Source organism: Homarus americanus, unplaced genomic scaffold (assembly GCF_018991925.1).
Source record: "Homarus americanus isolate GMGI-L3 unplaced genomic scaffold, GMGI_Hamer_2.0 scaffold43895, whole genome shotgun sequence".
NCBI lineage: Eukaryota > Metazoa > Arthropoda > Malacostraca > Decapoda > Nephropidae > Homarus > Homarus americanus.
This window is the reverse complement of record NW_024738072.1, coordinates 1,658,028-1,677,564: the sequence shown is the minus strand read 5'-3', so window position 1 is coordinate 1,677,564 and position 19,537 is coordinate 1,658,028. Positions and strand designations below refer to the sequence as shown.

Here is a 19,537-nt window from a genome sequence, read left to right as displayed (position 1 = left end):
ATAGAATATTGTGGGTAGTTCTTTCATGATATATTAATAATTTGTTATTCGTTGGATTTATTCACTATGGGCTGATTTGCGGTTGGTCATGGGTCACGTTGTTGGCGGTGCGGTGGCGGAGGTGCTAGTTGCTGCCTTACCATTCTATCGCGGATTTATTTTAATTATTCTGTCCTCTTAGGTACAATAATTCAAGTATCTTATTATAATTATGTTAGATAAAATGTATCATCTTATGTAGAAAAAAAAATCACGTAGGAATTATAGTGTTTGTTATTTTAATATGTTGTGGTCGTGTGGTGAGGAGTGGCGCGTTTGGTGTTGACGGTGGTGGTGGTTGCCGAGGATTTATCTTATGTATTTATTTTCATCATCTTGTCCTCAATAAAATAACTCAAGTATATTATTCTGACAAGGTTTATTATGTTTATTATGATATTTTTGAAATATTAAAGTATAATGTGTGGAATTGGGGTGTTTTAATGTGTGGTAGTAATAGTGTGGTGAGAGGTGGTAAATGGTAGGTGAAGTCACGTTGGGGGCGGCGTGTGAGCCGAGTCAGCCGATGGGTGGCAGTAAAGTGTAAGCATTAGTAGTGAAGAGTACCATCATTTTGTCTGTGGTATAAAAGTGTTCTACTAAAAAATGTGTAAACTTCTCATGTGTAATCTCAAGACATAAAGTGAATCAATTATGACTGGTGAGGCGAGTAAAGTCAAAGCTAAGCATCTGGTGCACTGGTTCAGGAAGGGTCTCCGCCTTCATGACAACCCTGCTCTGCGCGCTGGCCTCAAGAATGCCCACACATTTAGGTGTATATTTATCCTAGATCCCTGGTTTGCGGGATCCTCCAACGTTGGAATTAATAAATGGAGGTGAGTAGGTGTAGCAACCCTTGGCTAGTTTACAGTGTGGAGGGATAAACAGGTATTTGTGACGGCAGGTGAGAGGCCTTGGCTAGTGTGAACCCCAACATGGCGACTAGATTACATAATGACAATCTGTTGTTTGTGGTGGTGAGGGGCGATGTAGGAGTTAGTGAGTTATGGTGTCTAATAGTGTCTTCCCCATTGTCTATCTTGTGCCTTCATATGACGATAGAACACGTTTGTGAAACTCATTTTAAGCGTCGAAGTAAACTCGCAACAATGATGATTTTGTTCTATGCCAGCACTGTGTATACATACTACATCAGTATGAACTTGCATAACGAATTTGCTCAATAAATTTCAGTCAACCCACCAGGCACAAACCACTCTGGACAAGTACCGCTACCATATTTGTATTGTCTTACCAGATAGTACTACACTATACAGTATACACACACACCCTCGTATCATAGATAGAATTACTTAGTCTACAAAAGTTGTGATCAGATTAAATGATTAAATTTCCGGAAACAATGATTAGTATTGAAAAGCCCATTGTGTCTGAAGTTTACTGTAGAAGTTCATAATGTGTTCTAGATCCTTGTATGGGCATGTCACTGTCGGGGGATTAAGTAGAAACAAAAACCAAGTTCTGAATTTTGACTGCTATTGTGTTTAAGTGTATTCCGCGTATGTATTGTGTTAGGATGGTGACAGCTGTGTGTGATTGTGGTCCAGTGATGGACTGGTGGCTACTGACATTGTTCGTCAACTGCATGATTTAACGCATATATTTCCTCATTTCGTTGTACAATTAACTTTGGGCGTGTGCGTTTTAAACCTCTATGGCAGCACGGCATAAATCCATGTGTGTGTGTGGGGGTCATAGTCTGATCACCTGGAGTTATTTATTCATTTCTCCCATGGTTGGTATTGTGTTCATTCCATACCCAACAATATAGATTATTTCTTACAAGTATATATGGTGTACAGGTGCTTTTGTACCTTGTGAGCAGTTATGTAATGTCGCGTGAGTTGTTTGTGAAGTTTTAAATCAATTTTGCTTTTCTTTTTTGTCAATTGGTTTCTCTGAATGGATATATTTAGCTATCAGTTAGCACGTTCAAATATCGTCTATGTAGTTCATTATCTATGTATATTTGTAAAGTACAGTGAAGTCTGTTCTTTGTGGATGTGTGTGACGGAGGGCTAGTGACAGGCGATGGGGAGGATCTACTCACTACAGTACAGTAACCTCTAGTCTACCGGGTGTCAACAGCCTCTGGGGGAGCCACGAATTACCCAAAAGTATAGCAAATAAGGGTAAAATCTTAAACGAATATGTTATACATACATAAAACATGTCTAATAATATTTTTAGTGTAATTTTGTAAAAATAATATGGAAGATGAAATAATAAACAGCGAAAAACTTTCAGTGTTGGCAAATGCTAAATTTCAAAGAGTTCGTGAACAAGAGAGATAACTCAGATCCATCGTGATGCATTTCGCTAACCTAACCTAACTTAACCTAACGAAAAGTAAATCCTACGGCTATGTTAAATACCCCAAAGTAACAGGAACATCGGTAATTATATCTCCATTTTGGATAGGTGACTCTTTGGAATTTAGCGTTTTTCGCTGTTTATTATTTCATTATTTTAACTACATTTCAATGAAAACATTATTAATCAGGTTTTATTTATGTAAAACATATTCGTTAAGATTTTACCCTGATTTAATATACTTTTGGGTAATTCGTTGGACCGGCCTCTGGTGGTGGGTGTCGTAGCTCTTACTCAATATTTGATCTTACTTTGATTTCTCCTTCTACGCTTCCTCCTCCTCTTACCCCTCCCCCCTTTACGTATAACTCGCTCACGTTCTGTGCTCCGCCGCTGTCAGTGGTCGCTTTCTCCCCTTCACCTCAACGTACCCAGCCATCGACCGCTTTTCTTGAGTGCCTCATTCCTGTACCCAACCCCCAAGGAGTGCCTCACACCCCTATTACCAGGTGCCACACAGCCCTACCGCCCATCAGTTCCAGCTTCATAGTTACAAAACTCACTTCCAGCGCATCGTGTGTCGTTCGTGACGGTGGTTCGGGCCGGCACCACCAGTGATGTGCCACAACAACCTACCTAATATTTGTTTATAAATTGTTCCTTCCTGCAACTAGTGTATCTGGTTCTGGACTTCACCACTTCTGTATCTACAAGCCTAGTGTAATTTGGGGGCTACGTAGCAATTATCCACAAGTAACAATCCATTCGACGTAACAATTATTCTTGGTTATGGCTTTTCGAGTCCCACTTGAGAGTTCGAGTACTTAGTCTCTTGAAGTATATATATATCATTGTTTTTTCTTAAGTATAGAACTTACGCTCCACACGCCTCTCACTTCATTAGTGGATGATGTCATGGTATTCGGTGCCAGACATGTGGATGGATGACGTCCCACAATATTTAAGTTTAATTTTTTCTTGTGGACAGTAATAACCACTGACGTCAACAATATAAAGTAATGCTGTTTTTTAGGCAAAATGTGACGATGTTGGGTTTGGGATCACAGTGAACAATAGCCAATCGCGGAGTATGTCACTCCTCTGGACATCCTGGTTCAGTTATTGTGCGCCATGGCCCACCACGCCACACGGAGTCCTCACGTGTCGTAGGGGAGAAAACTCATAATTATTTCACCGTGGAAGGCGTCAGGCTGGTACACAAACACAACACACAGACTTTGGTATATTTTTGTTAACGGGTTTAATATTTAATATCTCCAGTTCTTTCCAATTTTTTTCTGAGGTCGGTTAAACTTTTTTTTGTCAGTCCAGGTTTGAGTGCATAGTTTGGATACTTTAGGTAATGGCCGTATTGATAGATAGAAAGATATAGCTAGTTAAAAAAAAATAAAATCGACGGAAAAAATCACACATATTGAATAAGAGAGTATTGACCTTTATTGTAGAGTGCGATGAGATGGCAGACACGCCCACAGCCACTTTCAACACCGCCCATTTATTATACGGGATAGTGAAGTGTTTGAGGTTAAAAATGGATCCACAAGCCTAGTGTATAATGTATTAATAAATTTCACATTCCCTCTCGGTAAGTTGATTTGTCTAACCTTATTTCATATATTTCTCTAATATATTCTATACGATTGAAGTTGGGGTTATATAAAGCTGACTAACCGTTGTACTGTATGTATATATAATGTAAGTTCTTGAGTTGTTTTATATAGTTGTTGAAGCTCAGTAAGTACGTGATAGCTTCAATATGATAACTTCAACGCTTAGTCAGGACAGTGATGATCGGAAAAGTTAAAATTGGAAAATTATACTGATAAGTCACAATTTAGGCGAGGTGAGGTTAGGTGACATTTGTCTGAATTTACCCCTCATAATTTCTCTAGCGTCATGATACATTCTTGGTAGCACTATCACGTACAGCTTCTCTTACATGATTTTACAAAGATCCGGTAATACTTTTAAAAACCATCAAGATATTACATAATTTACCCTGTTGCACCACTCGTAACTTTATGTAGTGTGAGTGTGACAGGAAGGAAAATTCAGTATATCTCTTATGTATTCTGGTTTTCTTCCATAAGTGATTAGGATAGAGACGTTAGTAGTCATGGTAGCGTAAGATGAGAAAGAAAGAGAGGGGAGATGAATGTGCCGAAGTTGAAAGGGAGGCGATGAGGATGGGTTATGGATAGAACGAGGAAAGAAAGATGTTGATAAAAATGGAATCAGAACACGAGAGAAATAACGAAAGAGAAAAAAATTAAAACTGTGGAAAGGAGAAGGGAAGTAGAACGAGGAAAGAAAGATGTTGATAAAAATGGAATCAGAACACGAGAGAAATAACGAAAGAGAAAAAAATTAAAACTGTGGAAAGGAGAAGGGAAGAAGAGGTGGTGTGGTAGTGTGGAGTGGTGACATAATGGTGTCGCAGTAGATACCACACTCTGGATATCGACCCGCACACACACACACCTCGTCAGCCGCACCCACCGTGTTACATGAGACAGAAAGATGTCTAGTTATAGTGACCATTGGGAAGGGGAGACATCTGGTACTGGGGAATCGACTTAAATCTTAAATATCAGCTGAAGAATCTCCTCTCCCCTTTATCCACCCCAGCTTATTTCACCTGAAGATGTACCACCCTAACACTATTGGGAGGGGGGTTAGGTTAGTGTTTATACGCATGTCTGTCTGTGCTTCAACAAATGTCATTGAGGTAAGTTATATATTGTCTGCCTATGGTCGTGTTAATTATATTCTTTAATCAACATATATTTAGTAGACTATAAACTCACTTTAATCCTCGCGGAGAGTGAACGGTCAACTTCACCCTCGGTTACATAACATCACACCCGGAGAACAGTTTACTCTTTTTTCCCAAGAGTAGAGAGGATCACGTAAGCATGACCCAGTTGTGTTATTTTTAAAGTTCAAATGCTTCCCAGTTGGGCACTGTAAACGCTTCTGCGCTTCACTTTGCACAGGATGTAAGGGGGTGTCCAATAAACTAGCCCTCTCCGGGGCAATCTGTAATCTGTTCAAATACCTGAGGTGAAGGACGTTGACCAGGAAGGACCTCAGGGGGGGGGGGGGGGTTATTTGATCAGGGAGAGACGATGCCTCGGGCGAAGGTCTTATGGCTGGCGGAGTCGAGACATGAAAGCTGGATTTGTGACGTAGGCAAACAGTGATGGTTCCTGCCCACACGGAACTTACCGTACTGCTTACTGTGAAAAAAAGTGTTCGCCCGTCAGAATTTGATTTACAGACAATTTAAAGGTTGGTTTCGGATCATCTTCGCCTAAAGTGTAGTTAGGTTAGGTTTAGTTAGTCTGGGTTAGGTTCGGATAGGTATGGAAGATGTTATTTAAATTACTCAACACTAACATTGAAAACATCTCTCTCTCTGTCATTTCCCCTTCATCTCCGTCTTTCCTTCTCTCCCCCATTTCTCACCTCCTCTCTCTCTCTGCCAGCTCCTTGCCTAAGTTTCATTGACGCGGCTAATGCTTTCAAAGACACGGATACTGAAGGCGTTGATTTTGAGACGCTGTAATACAAGAACACGCTCTTCCTGGCAACCGCGCGCGCGGTCATAATGTTCCAAGTTGCAGACCTCTGAAGGCTTATTGTGTGCGCATTGACTTTTGTTGCTAACTGCGTAAATATCGACTTACGTTGAGTGTACAGGTGTAGGTAGGGTGGGTGTGGTGGTGGTAACATGGTAGCCCAGCACTCAGCGCTGGTGTAACCATGACAACCTCACTGCTCAGGAGATTGGACGTCCCCTGTGACCTTCTTTCCCTGACCTGACCTTCATACAGTGACCTCTCCTCACCTGACCTTCATAAAATACTTATCGCTAGGTGGTTACAAATTGTTACAGGAAAGTAGTTTGATAGTTTTTTGGTCACGTGATCCTATTAAAAAATAAACATGAAAGAAGTGCCATGGTTATATATATATATATATATAAACTATCAGTCATGGTTAATTTCTCTCAAATGAAATGGGCCCAACGATTATCGCTTTGGAGAACGGCCAAGTCGCTGTTATTGTCATATACTTGGGGGTACGGGAGTGTGTTATTTATAGTGGATTAGTTAATAAATGTGTTGTGGGATGTTGTGATTTACAGACTGCCCACGAGGGGGCTAGTTTATTGTGGTGGTAAAGAGAGGAAAGCCTTGGAACAACACACACTCTCCGTATTTCTTTATGTATACATACTAGATTAGGTTAAGATAACGTGAGTGTGGTTAATCTTCTGGTGAAATAAGCTGTGGGTACTAATCTTTTGGTGAAATAGGCTGAGGGTACTAAATTAAAGGTGAAATAAGCTGAGGGTGGATAATCTTCAGGTGCTTAGTCGTGTTGTCAAATGTGTACTAGTAATATCTCTCCTTCCCTCCTCCCCAGGTTTCTACTACAGAGCTTGGAAGACTTGGACAGTTCCCTACGCAAGCTTAACTCTCGCCTCTTCGTGATACGGGGCCAGCCAGCACACGTCCTTCCTGAACTGTTTAGAGTAAGTGTGTATTAGTCTGTGTGTAGTGTATGCATTTTCTGTCTGTCTGTCTATTTGTGTTTTTTCATCACTGGAGAGGAGGGGTGCATGCTGGGGAGAGGGGGGGGGGGCGTGTGAGCCAGCTGTGTGGTGAAGCAAACATTGTCTCAGACGTTTATATAAAAAGGACAGGTTGACCTCCAAACCTGACTCACACTACAGTACAGGTATTCTCGAGGTTATAATGTACTGTACTATATCCGCAAAAACTGTATCGGAAATATCCCAGTGAGAAGCAATAGTCTCTAACTACAAATGGTTCACCTGTAACTACAAAAGCTTCAACCATTGGCAGTGTGATGTATCCACCACAGCTGTAACTCAGACACTACCAATACATCACATGAGCTGTACAGTACATTACGTAATTAAGCTTATCTAAACCTCTGCTGTGAAGGGTAAAAAGCTTTAGCTGTAACCAGAAGAGTATCTCTGTAACCATTGTCAGTTACCATCTTAAATCAGTCACATCTCTTATCACTTGAGCTGTTATCAGATTAAGATGTAGGCTGAACAACAGAGTATTTGTCCCAAAATGGAAATTCACCCACAAAAGCCTATTGTTTGTGCCCGTCCGTCCTCAGCGCTGCCGGCCATACCAACGTGTGTTATATAAAGGTTATTTAACAGACAGTGGACGAGGGTCGTATTGTGGTGGTTGTGGTTATTGAATGGTGGTGTAGTAATGGTTGTAGTTGTGGTGCTAATGAAACTAACCTAACCCACGCGTTCTTTCATCCGCACCAGCATCCACACACCACTACCCACATATCCTCAATGATTATGGTGATGTGGTGTTGAATCCTTGATGTGTCGCTTATCTACAGTAGTCGTTGCATTATCTCTCTTCCTTGTTAATTCTGTCTCACTTCTCACCAGCTCTTCCTTTTCCTCTTTTCCTCACCTCTCGCCTACCAACCCTCTTTCCCTCGCCTCTCACGTGAGAACCTCACCTACCAACCCTCTTTGCCTCACCTCTCACCTGGGAGAATATAGCATTAAAAAAAGGTTGCGATTATAGCCAGCATGTCAGTCCATGTGCCTCGACGTGGATGGACTAATGCCAGAAACAGTTGCAGCTGCCCCCTCCCTCCACGTCTTAGTTTGTCAGGACAACTATTGGCCAAGACCCAACATTCCTCAGGGTGCTGCTGTTCTCCTCGTGAGTTAGTTATGTGGTTGCACTAGGAAATGGAAATATTTGATTTGGTTGCGTTAGGTTGGTCTGGATGATAGGGGTAGAGTTGTCAAAAGGAGTAGACACTTTTACCTTGATAAATCTAACCTAACCTAACACATTAGGTAGCATTAGGGTGTTTAATTGCAATAAGATGATTCTAAAGTTTTTCATTACCATATATGTGGCAAACTTAAAAGGAAGTCTGAGGGTAGTGGCAGTGTCACACCCCTGTAAGCATCATCAAAACTTACATCTACAAGTACTGAATATAATGTAAGAATATAAAGTCTTAATATGAGTGAAGGCATTTGCCCAAGTAGCCCAGCCCGTGAAATCAGAGAGGTGTTGTGCTGAAGCTGCCACCATGTTCAGGGAGTTTGTAATGTGGTTGTATAGTTATCTGTGATTATCTTTGTTTGTTGTGGGTTTTGAGTTGTGATCAAGTACTGTACTGTACTATACTGTGTATATTACTGGGGCACAGTATTTTGAATGTGTATTTCTAACTATTTCCTTATCTTTACCAGGAATGGGGAACAACGTGTCTGACTTTTGAAAAAGATCCCGAGCCATTTGGCAAGGCCCGTGATGCTAACATCGTGGCCATCGCCCGTGAGATGGGCATCAATGTCATCGTCAAGACATCGCATACCCTCTATAAACCTGAGAAGTAAGTCCTATATGTTACCCCTTGACGTCTTTACTCGGGTAGTCACGTTGTCTGGTGATAGTCTCATTATTGGTACTGTTAAGTGGATCATGTGAAGAATACTCCCCTCCCTGCTTGCTTCACCTTATGATTGCCCTCCCTTATACTTCCTTAGGGAGGTAGGTTAGGTTAGCTTAGCTTAGCTTAGCTTAGCTTAGCATAAGGGTGTTTAATCATAAGGTGAAATAAACTTGGGGTGGTGATCTTCATACCATCCTTATACGCTACAACAAGAGGAGGGTATGGGCCAGTACTTGTACCATATAATTATACTATTGTTGGTTTTATCATTATATATTACAGATGCTCCTTAACCAAGAAGAAACCCCTATTGCTTGCTCTTTCTTTCTTTTCTCGCCTTTTCCTTGTTATTCCTTTACTCCTGCAGTAACATCCTCCACTATTACATGGATAATCCACCACCAGCCCTTGATTCCAGTTTTATCCTTCACCCCCTTCCTTCCTGGTCTGTCCCCCTCCCTCCTACCATCCTCATATGAATCATACACTCTGACTCACTGGCTTAGGCAGCTAATGTACAGCACTGCATCACCAGGTTTGTGGTGTTGGTTGGGCTTAACTCTAAACATCTCGTAAAAAAAAGAAAGAAAAGACTGTATTTCTTCCACCTCGATCACAGTCGCTAAAAAGTGCATTGGTTGAGTCGGTAGCCAGAGGTCGAGAATTAAAGATTCTTTTGTCACCACAATACTCTGCCTGTGATTCACATGCCAAAAGCTTCTATGTGGGAGCCAGTGTGTAACCAAGCAAGCTGTCAGTAGTATCCAGGTACACCACCACTCAGTAGCTTTGTGTTTCCTTGACATTTTTTTGGTGCTTGTTTAATGATACTGGTTGCCATGCATTCCTTGGCTTTACTATTATAGTTTGTGTATACAGTATTATAATTTATTAAGGTTTATTCCTATTTATTGCTCCAGATGGTAGGTAACTCATTGTCAGGTGGGGAGTTCTGCACCGCCTACCACTGTGTCAACATTCCACAGCACATAATTTGGCTTTCTTCCCAGATTTGTGGTCTGACATAAGGCTTCTTGAGAGGACAGTCGGGTTCATTTGAAGGTGTTCAGAAACGGAATACCCATATCTAGAAAATGATATAGGAGTTGCTACTTGTTATCCTGCTTTACCCTGAGTCAAGTCTGCTCCAAATGACATTTTAAGGGGTTATTATGCTCGTTTATGCCTAGTCATGGTACAATAGGAATCCATTGGGGGTTCTGAGAATTGATTAGCTACAATTGGATGGTTTAGTGGGAGTAATTGACTTTTGTTTCAACTTCTCTCTTGATTAGTGTGAGTCGTCCCTCCCCTCCAGTGTTTTAGTTCCTTCCATTGCTTCACACTTTTTCTGGAGTTGACTTCAGGATAAGGTTTTGGGACTCGTGGCTGTAAGTTGGTTCTTCCCTCTTGATTACTAAGTGTTGTTGAGTCATGACAACTGTTGTGATTGAGAAGTTTTATTCTTTGTACTGTAGGAAATACTATAATGTTCATCACTGTGTTGTAGCTGTTTTGTCTGATGTGGTGGTAGTGGTGGTGTTGGGTTCACACGGGCAGACTCGAGTCCACATTGGATTTACTGATGGCAGGGAAGGTGTGGACTTGAGATTCTTATATATGGTACTAGTGTGGATGGAAGTAGTGATAAGGGAGAGTGAAGCACCAGTCAGGTCCCTCACTACTGTTGGATTACAAGTTTATATTGTCCTGTTAAGAGCCTAGTTGACCAGATGGCAGTAAGGACAGCTAGGTCAAGGTCATGTGGAGGCATGTAAAGTCAAAGGAAAGTCTGTACAAGTATATAAGTACTGAAATTGACTACTTGTATAGATAAGATGTATTCTGCCTTCTTGATGCTTAACCGTAAACATTGTTTTAACTGCCCTACATTGAGAACAGCTTATGAATAAATATACTTTGTGTAGAATACTGTAACTAAAGAATATCTTCCTTTTTTTCCTCCCTGCAGGATCATCGACAAAAATGGTGGCAAACCTCCTCTTACGTACAAATCATTCCAAAATATCTTGATGAGTATGGACTTGCCACTTCTCCCTCAAAGCACAATCACTCTAGAGGACTTGGAGGATAAGTCCACCCCCTTATCTGACGACCATGATGAGAAGTACGGAGTCCCCACCCTGGAGGAGCTGGGTAAGTGTGTGTGTGTTTACTCACAGGGGAAGTGGATGTTGAGAAGGGAACAATTCTAGGATGTTTCATCACTAGACATTATCTCATCTGTTCAGTATACTTAATCTAACCTAACCATGGTTTCATTGCCTCCAAAATAATGACATTACAGTATGATTTAATTTTACTAAATATAATGAGGTACATTATTCAGTAGACAGGTGACAAATGTCCGCCCACCTCTGTACAGACCTCGGTTAGTTATGCTGTGATGTAATAACTGTATTAAATCAAAAGTAATCTTAAAATATGGAAGATTAATTTACTTTTCCATACTGTGCAATACATTTGTCTCGGCACGTGGATCACTCCATATGAAGAGGATAAACATGGTGTGATGGATTTGTTGCAATAGCTTATTATTTATTAACTTTTTATATTTTTTTCAGGCTTTGAAACGGAGACCCTACATCAGACGGGCTGGAAGGGAGGCGAGAGCGAGGCCCTGACCAGACTAGAACACCACTTGGAGCGTAAAGCATGGGTGGCCTCTTTTGGCCGACCCAAGATGACCCCACAGTCACTCTACCCATCTCGCACAGGACTCTCGCCTTACCTCAGATTTGGCTGTTTGTCTTGTCGGAGATTTTTCGCCGAGCTTAATGATCTTTACAGAAAGGTACATTATGTGGTGTAAATTAACTGAGGATATGTTACCATTATTGGTCTGTGTAGTTGAAGTGTTAGAGCTAACTGTAGGAAATTGTGGAAGCCTTCGAGTTAGATAGGTAGAAATTTATTCTATAAAATTGTCATACAAGTTTGCGTTGATTCACCAAGTATACACACAGTGAAGATTTACATTTCATCATGTACATTATATAGACAATGCAGGTATACAGTTCAGAGTACAGTACAGTATATACTGTATAGACAGTGCAGGTGCCATATGTATTTTAGCATGTATATACTGAAGACAATGCAGGTACACAGCTCCTTCCCGACTTACGACGGGGTTAGGGACCCAAATCCAGGTCGTAAGTCGAAAATGCTTAAATAATACATAGAAAATCTAAAATGGGTGTCTCTTTTCTTCTCAGCACCACAAAACTCACTGTTAAGCTTGCCAGCCATTTTAAAGTGAATTGGAAACATAAATTTTGTCTGTGTACTGACGTTGGAACTCGAAAATATGTAATTTGACAATTTTGGTACGACTGAGGCAGATCGTAAGTGCGGGTGGTCGTAAGTCGGGGAGGAGCTGTATATAGTTGTGCATGCATACTGTATAGGCAATACAGATATACAATTGAGCATGCATCAAAACAGCACAGGTAAATACAGTTCTACATACATTCAGACAAAACTGTACAGGTATACAATGTATGTAGACCAGGCAGGTTGTCAAACAATGGACCTAGAGTGTTTTGGATTCATAAAAAAATGTAGTTCAGTTTGATAAATGGCATTTGAAAGGAAATCCTTTGGTAGACTGACTACACTAATTAACTAGAGCACAGATACTGGTATTACAAATAAAAATGATTAAAGTTTAGCATGTAGAAGTGCCTTAAAGAATGTTTATAAAAAAAAATAATCGAAGAAATCTCGAGGAATATGTCAAAAGAAAAATCCTGTTTGGGTCTGGTCAGATGGAAGTGAAAGTAGAATTAACACTTTCCTCTGCACTGAATTATAATTTTAGTACGTTGTTTCTAAGTTCTTAGTTTAGTGCAGTACGACACCACCGTTATGTGACTTGTATTATTCACCTTTCACTCGGCTAACCAAACTTGCGTTAGAATGTAAATATCATGGTACTGTACTGTCATCCCTCGAGTTAGACAATTTTGTACCTTGAGCAAGCTAGGTTAGGTTAGGTTACGTTAGGATAGGTTAGGATAGGATATTTTAGGTTAGGTTAAGTTACTGTATCATAATGCATTCCAGCCTGAAGCCATGTAAATGAGTCTTCACCAGTTGTTGTATTCATTTCTATACTGTAATGTGTTTACTTCTCCTCCATACACTTGATCTACACAACAGGACTCTATACTGTAAAGTATTATGACATTCCTTTACCTTGTCTCTTAATACTGCAACACAAGGATTAATATAATTTTTGTTCACTTGACAGATAAGAAAATCACCACCTCCTCTGTCACTACACGGTCAGTTGCTGTGGCGGGAGTTTTACTACACGGCGGCGACAAACAACCCCAAGTTTGACCATATGGAGGGCAACCCTATATGCGTTCAAATACCCTGGGACAAAAACCCTGAAGCTCTTGCTAAATGGGCTAATGTAAGTACTGGGCTGTGTGACGGGTCTTGGGTGGGTGGCTATAGTACAGTATCGCCATCTACGGATTTTTTCCCCCGTTAATTCTGAATATTTGGATGAAGCTGGATACTTGGACCTGATGGCTTCCTCCATACATGTGACATAAGATGGTAAATAAGATAGACACTTTGGCCTATAGAGATTGTCATGTATTCTGGGTGATTGGATGGGAATCAAATCATATCATTGTGTGCGATTAACTTATAAAAGTGTGGTGTTCAAATGTTCAGCTCTGTCTTTTAAACATTTAATTGTGTAGAGTTTTATAAATGTTGTTGATGGCCACTGTTTTTATATTCAGTATAACAAGTCCACAAACAGAGTAAACATTTCAACACAAATGATGACTAACTGTATGGTGATTATTATTACATTTATAGAAGTGAAATCGTTTAGTTTATACAAATACATTTTCTCTGCAGGGCCAAACAGGTTATCCATGGGTGGACGCTATCATGACACAACTGCGGAAAGAAGGATGGATCCACAATGTAGCCCGACACGCTGTTGCTTGTTTCCTGACCCGTGGGGACTTGTGGGTGTCCTGGGAAGAGGGAATGAAGGTGTGTGTGTATTCAGTAGATATATAGAGCTTTTTCTTCTATAGTGCAGAATCATTATGAGCTTCAACTAGTTACACTAGAGAAAAATAAAAGCTGTGATGAATGAAGTAAGAAGACCCGTGAAGTCGTACGCTGGTGATGTTATTGAAGCAAACGTATTTTACAGCATAAAAGACGCACTCAAATTTCAGGAGAAAAACTTTTGAGCGTATTTTTTCCTGTATCTTCGGTTTTCTTAAAAAAATAGGATACATTAAAATCAGATTCAAAGTGGTAGTACAGTACTCATTCGGCTGTTATTGGTTTGATCATCACTGGTTATTCTAAGAGATTCACTCAACACTCCAAAATGTGAAATGGCAACTCAATACAAGTCTCTGCTGCACACTGATAGAGGACGTTATTCGTTGGTAAGACTCCAAATGTGAGGTAATGGTTGTTGGCTTTATTTACTGATATTGCCATAATTTTAAATTTCTTTCAAAAGCTTAAGGATGTTTCCTAATAAGATATTAAGATAAATGTTACAGGTGTGATATTATTAGATAGTAATCTTTTATGAGTTCAGAAATGGTTACTGCTTAGCTCTGAAGAGTTGGATGCTGTACGGATGTTAATTGTCTTGGGTTATCATCGGTAGTTATAAATCCAGCTTTATATTTACAATTCAGTAATTCCTTATTAATTTATAAATTAATAGTACATTCTGTAATTTGTTTAAGCAAACAATAACTTATTTTTTATTGTGGAGTTGGGTTAGGTAGAACTTTACTGGAGACAGCAACTGGGGGATTCATTACCTTACGGGAGACTGCATCTTCATTTATAGGATGGGAGGTGATTTGTTGATCCGTTCTTCAGAAAACAGTGCGTCTTGTATGCCACAAAATACCATAGTACTTGTATGGTGATGGTACTATAGGAGGGCACGACTGTAGCCTCTCGAGTCATCAGGTTTCTTTTCTACTTCCTTTAGTAAAAGTTTAAGGAAATTTAAGTAAGGTGAACTGCAGTAGAAATGATGATTAATTTTAAGATTCTTGAATTGTCTGTTTGTGTGAATTTATGGAGACATCAATAGAAAGAATGTATAATTGATACACTACCGTATTATACAAAGGACCAAATACATTATACAGTAGTTTTGAAAAGTGGAGTGAGTAATAATGGACTGCAAGCAATTTATGATGTGCTTCACACTTAAGGGAAGTCTTGTAGCACAAAATGTGGGTAGATGCGTTTATTTCCAATGACTGATAGATAATATCATTACTTTCTTCTTATTTCTTATACAAGTAACTTTAAATTATAACTTGTTGATGGGGCTATTTAAAATATAGTGACAGTATATGATATTATGTAATTTTCACCTGGCTTCTTATAATTTGTTTATTTCTTTTTCCTCAGGTTTTTGATGAATTACTTCTGGATGCAGACTGGTCTGTAAATGCTGGGTCTTGGATGTGGCTCTCCTGTTCATCCTTTTTCCAGCAGTTTTTCCATTGTTATTGTCCTGTACGATACGGTAGGAAAGCAGACCCTAATGGTGATTATATCAGGTAAGATATTTTGACTTGGCAAAAAAGCTGTACTGTATGTGCTTGCCTGTAAAGTTGTCTTCCCGTGTTAGAGACCGCTGAGTCCTGAACAGTGTGAGAACCTCCATTGCAAGAAGTCACTACTGTACCTTCTTTTTAGGCCTTAGTGACTGTCAACATCCCCTACTGACACCCTCACACTCAAGTCCACTGTACCACTTCCTTGTCCCATGTCACAGTAATTTCCCCTTGTGAAAAGAAAGAAGCTTGTCCTGTGATCTTAATTCAACCAATTCTTTGTATGTAAGTGTATTAGTGGGTAACATGTTCTAGCTATCTGTTAATCCATCATATTTTTGCTTGGTTATTTCAGTGTCCTTGGGGGGGGATATTGTTTAGTGTGTGGAAAATTAAGTAATGCTGCTTGATAGGAGTCGTCCTATTCATCAGTTAACTTTCCCGGTGCTGTACAAGTTCTATTTAACTAATGAACTATCAGGTTCTTGTGTTTATATTCTCAAAATGTTTTAAAATAGTCTTACTTGAGGTTGATGCAGTTTGTCATCAGAGTTTATTTTGTAGAAATTTATTTTAAGTTTACATTAATCACATGAGAAGGTGGATGACTAGAATTAAAAAAAGGTATAAAACATTTTGAAAGGATGAATACAAGTGAACATGCAGGGAAGGTGGGTGAAAGTAAGGATACGGGTGAAGGGATGGATGACGTTAGATCAGGAGAGAAAGTGGCTGAGCTAAGATGTGTTGACAAAATACAGGACACTACTGTATTCTTTCTGAGAAAAGACACAAAAGTTGGTACAGTACAATACAGGTACACCTCTATTTATGGTATTTCGGTTTTACAGTAGAAAGTAATTTTAATTATTCGATTTACAATTTTTAATTTATTTTTTATTTTTACAATGTTTTATTTTCATGGTGGAAAATATGCAATTATCAGTTATATCTGAAGAAAATGAACCTTACATACTGTCCAGGCAGTTTGACGCTACAGCAGGTCTTAAAATAATTGTTTACAAGCCAGTGGAATCTTTCGAATCCAGCTCCATGCTTCTTCACAACTCTCCAGCAATTTCTTGTATTTTTTAGAGATTTACACTATTTAAGAGAAGTCGGGAAAGTGACCAGTGAATCAAATTAGCAAAACCAATACCCCTAGCGGTAAGAGACCGAACTAAGACACCACTTTAGACTTTAACTTGCAGGGGATGAGCTGTGCCGAGGCTGGTGAAAACACAGCGGCCATCGAGAGAGTTTTGGTACGACAGCACAGTGACTCGGTCAACTGTTGAAGTTGTTTTGTTTTGTCATTAAATTGTTGCTGATGTGTGCTGTATTTTCATTTCATTATACAGTACAAGGAAATTTTTAAGTTGTATTGTGAAGTGTCATTTTATTACATGTTGGAGAATTTATTTATTTATTCAATTACACATCTTCCAAGCTGTGACGAAATATGATTCGTTTTACAATTATTTGGTTTACAAGTGTTATCTGGAGCACACCCCTATCATAAGTCGAGGTGTACCTGTACAAATATTCAGAAGTGCCGTGTCAACCCCTTGTATTTATTTCCATTTATTTGAATTGTCGTTGTTTTCAACTTATAGAATGTACTTGCCCGTACTCAAGAACTTTCCCACAAAGTATATTCACGAGCCCTGGACCGCTCCCGAGTCGGTGCAGCGAGCGGCCAAGTGTGTCATTGGACGTGACTACCCGATGCCCATGGTGGATCACATCAAGCAGAGCCAGAACAACATTGAAAGGATGAAACAGGTGTACCAACAACTTGCTCACTACAGAGGAAAAAGTAAGTATTACTCATGAACTGTTGTAACTGCTTATTGTAGTGAACCAAATGAGCACAACTGTAATTTTATCAGTTATAAGACCCACCCAAGAAAACATATGAAGACCATCTTATAAAAGGCACCTTTTAGCTTGTGTCCTCTAGCAGCTTACAGGACACTTCCAAGTCATCAAACAAACTCTAGTTATGTCTACCAGGTTTGATCTGTAAACCTGATTAAGGTAAACTTATTGTCCCCCCTTCCCAAACACACCCATTGCCTCTTAAGGTTTTAGTAGACTTTGTCTCATGAGGACCACTGTTGCATCTGATGGGAAGGAAAGGTTGGCAGAGTTACCCAATATTGGTTAATAGATCAACCATGGCTGACACTGCAGGGCCATTTAGTAAATTGAACCCTCATGTAAGCAGCTTGTATTATAAAGTCTGCCAGGCCAGAAACTCTACCAGATAGTAGTTGCTGGATAATTAAAGTACAGTACTCTGTAAACATGATTCCCCCCCCCCCATGTTAAAGCTTTGTATCACCTGAACATCACCCCCCCCCCCCTTTTCATCTACTGATTAATCATCCTAACAGTACTTGGGGGAGGGGGGGGAGGCATTAGGGTACTTAAATTTATTGTGAAATAATCTTGGGGCTAATTTTAAGGTTTCAGCACAGCTAAAGGATACCCATAAAAAATTTGTTCAATATATATTTATATGCAGATGGGTTTTACATACTCCTGTATTAATAATAATTTGGGTAAAAAATAATGTAAAGGTAATGTTATAATTATGAGTCTTAGATTCACTTGGTAAATATACATACAGTACTGGTAACTGATATTGTTGTTCACCCAGTTAATCCTGCCATCAAATCTCCAACGGTTGATCACTATCCATCACCTCCACCTGAGTTTGAGAAGAAGAGAAGCAGCAAAACAAACAAAAATGATCTCCAGTACGACTCTAACTACAGAGTTCAAGTGCAGGCCTGACTCAAATGTGCCTCGGATGACCATGAATGCTGAGTTCATAAACTCGGGAAATGCTGCTGCTCTTTTCAGAGGACCTGAGAAGACTGAAATTTAGTTCTCAAGACAAAACCAAGTTGATAAGTGATGGTTAACCATGAGAGACCGTGATAAATATAGATGGTTGACTGAGGGAAGTGAGAAACTTTTGTGGGACTCGCTACACTATGTAGTTGTTCCTGCAGCCACCCTTGTCCGGCACCCAGTTTGAATCGTTTGATTATGAAAAGATCACATCCCAAGGATGCATCTTTATTACCAGAAAGAAAGACTCTGCTCCTTGAGACTTGTTAGCTTTAAAATGAGAGTGAATAAGAGGCAAGCGTTGAACCTCTTGGTGTTGACACTTCAGAGAAAGATGGTGTTGACACTTAAGAGAAAGATCATGTAACTTAAGGTAGGCAAAAGGGATCAATGGATGTCGATTTAAGAAAACATTTAGTGTTAAATTTTTAAAAAGTAGGATTAAATTTAAGGTAAAATCTAGCCATGTACTTTTTGTCAGTGAGACGACGGTGTAGTTATGTTGGGTTCATCTTCCACCTTGACTCTAGTGTGCCACCATACTTGCCTCTTTCTTGTCTTGCTATTTTTTTTTCTTTTGGCAAATGACTGATCAGCTACGGATCATGGTGATTTAATCAAAATCAGTGACTCATTGGGTAATGGATAATATTTTTAATGTGAAGAAATAGTCATTAAAGTTCTAAATATATTTTTTAATATTTTTTTTTGTCTTCACAATCACGTTCTTCAGACAGTTTGTGTTGTACACCAGCCAGGATAACTTGAGGGAGGAACTAGTGCAAACTCTCCAACAATACAATCCTGACATTTCTGCACTATTACGTATTGTATGTAAATATATTTTTTTCACAAAACCTTAAAAAACAAAAACAAATAATGTACTAACCAGTGATGCATATGATGATGGGAATAGAATCGGTTTTAAAATATTTCATATCTTACATTAAAAAAAGTGGAGGCAAATGTTGGACTAATATTACCGGTGTATTTAAACCTGTCAACACAGGCAGACCTTGATTTATGAATGCCCCATTTACTAAAATAAAATAACGTTTGCATTATTCAAATACAGGTTGACAACCCTTTATCAGAAATTCCGAAAAGCTCTGGAAACCGAAAGTTTTTTTTGGTGGAGCAAAACTTTTTTTTTTATTATAAACAGGGATTAGCCCACCCAGGCATAGATCACT

The 19,537-nt window shown here is 39.5% G+C and overlaps 1 protein-coding gene across 2 annotated transcripts; it reads left to right on the top strand.

The window, feature by feature from the left end:
* Positions 1 to 535: 535 nt before the first annotated feature.
* LOC121873703 (cryptochrome-1-like) lies at positions 536 to 19,498 on the top strand. Of its 2 annotated transcripts, none has more exons than XM_042377406.1 (10): positions 536 to 582; positions 6,826 to 6,934; positions 8,681 to 8,823; positions 10,856 to 11,040; positions 11,469 to 11,698; positions 13,157 to 13,324; positions 13,786 to 13,926; positions 15,334 to 15,485; positions 17,099 to 17,301; positions 18,148 to 19,498. In XM_042377406.1, the coding sequence occupies exons 1-10, from the start codon at positions 566 to 568 to the stop codon at positions 18,282 to 18,284; spliced, it is 1,485 nt and encodes a 494-aa protein (XP_042233340.1). In that variant the 5' UTR covers positions 536 to 565; the 3' UTR covers positions 18,285 to 19,498. The 2 variants fall into 2 exon arrangements, with proteins under 2 accessions (XP_042233340.1, XP_042233339.1); XM_042377405.1 differs by lacking the exon at positions 536 to 582 and adding an exon at positions 589 to 875.
* Positions 19,499 to 19,537: the final 39 nt, after the last annotated feature.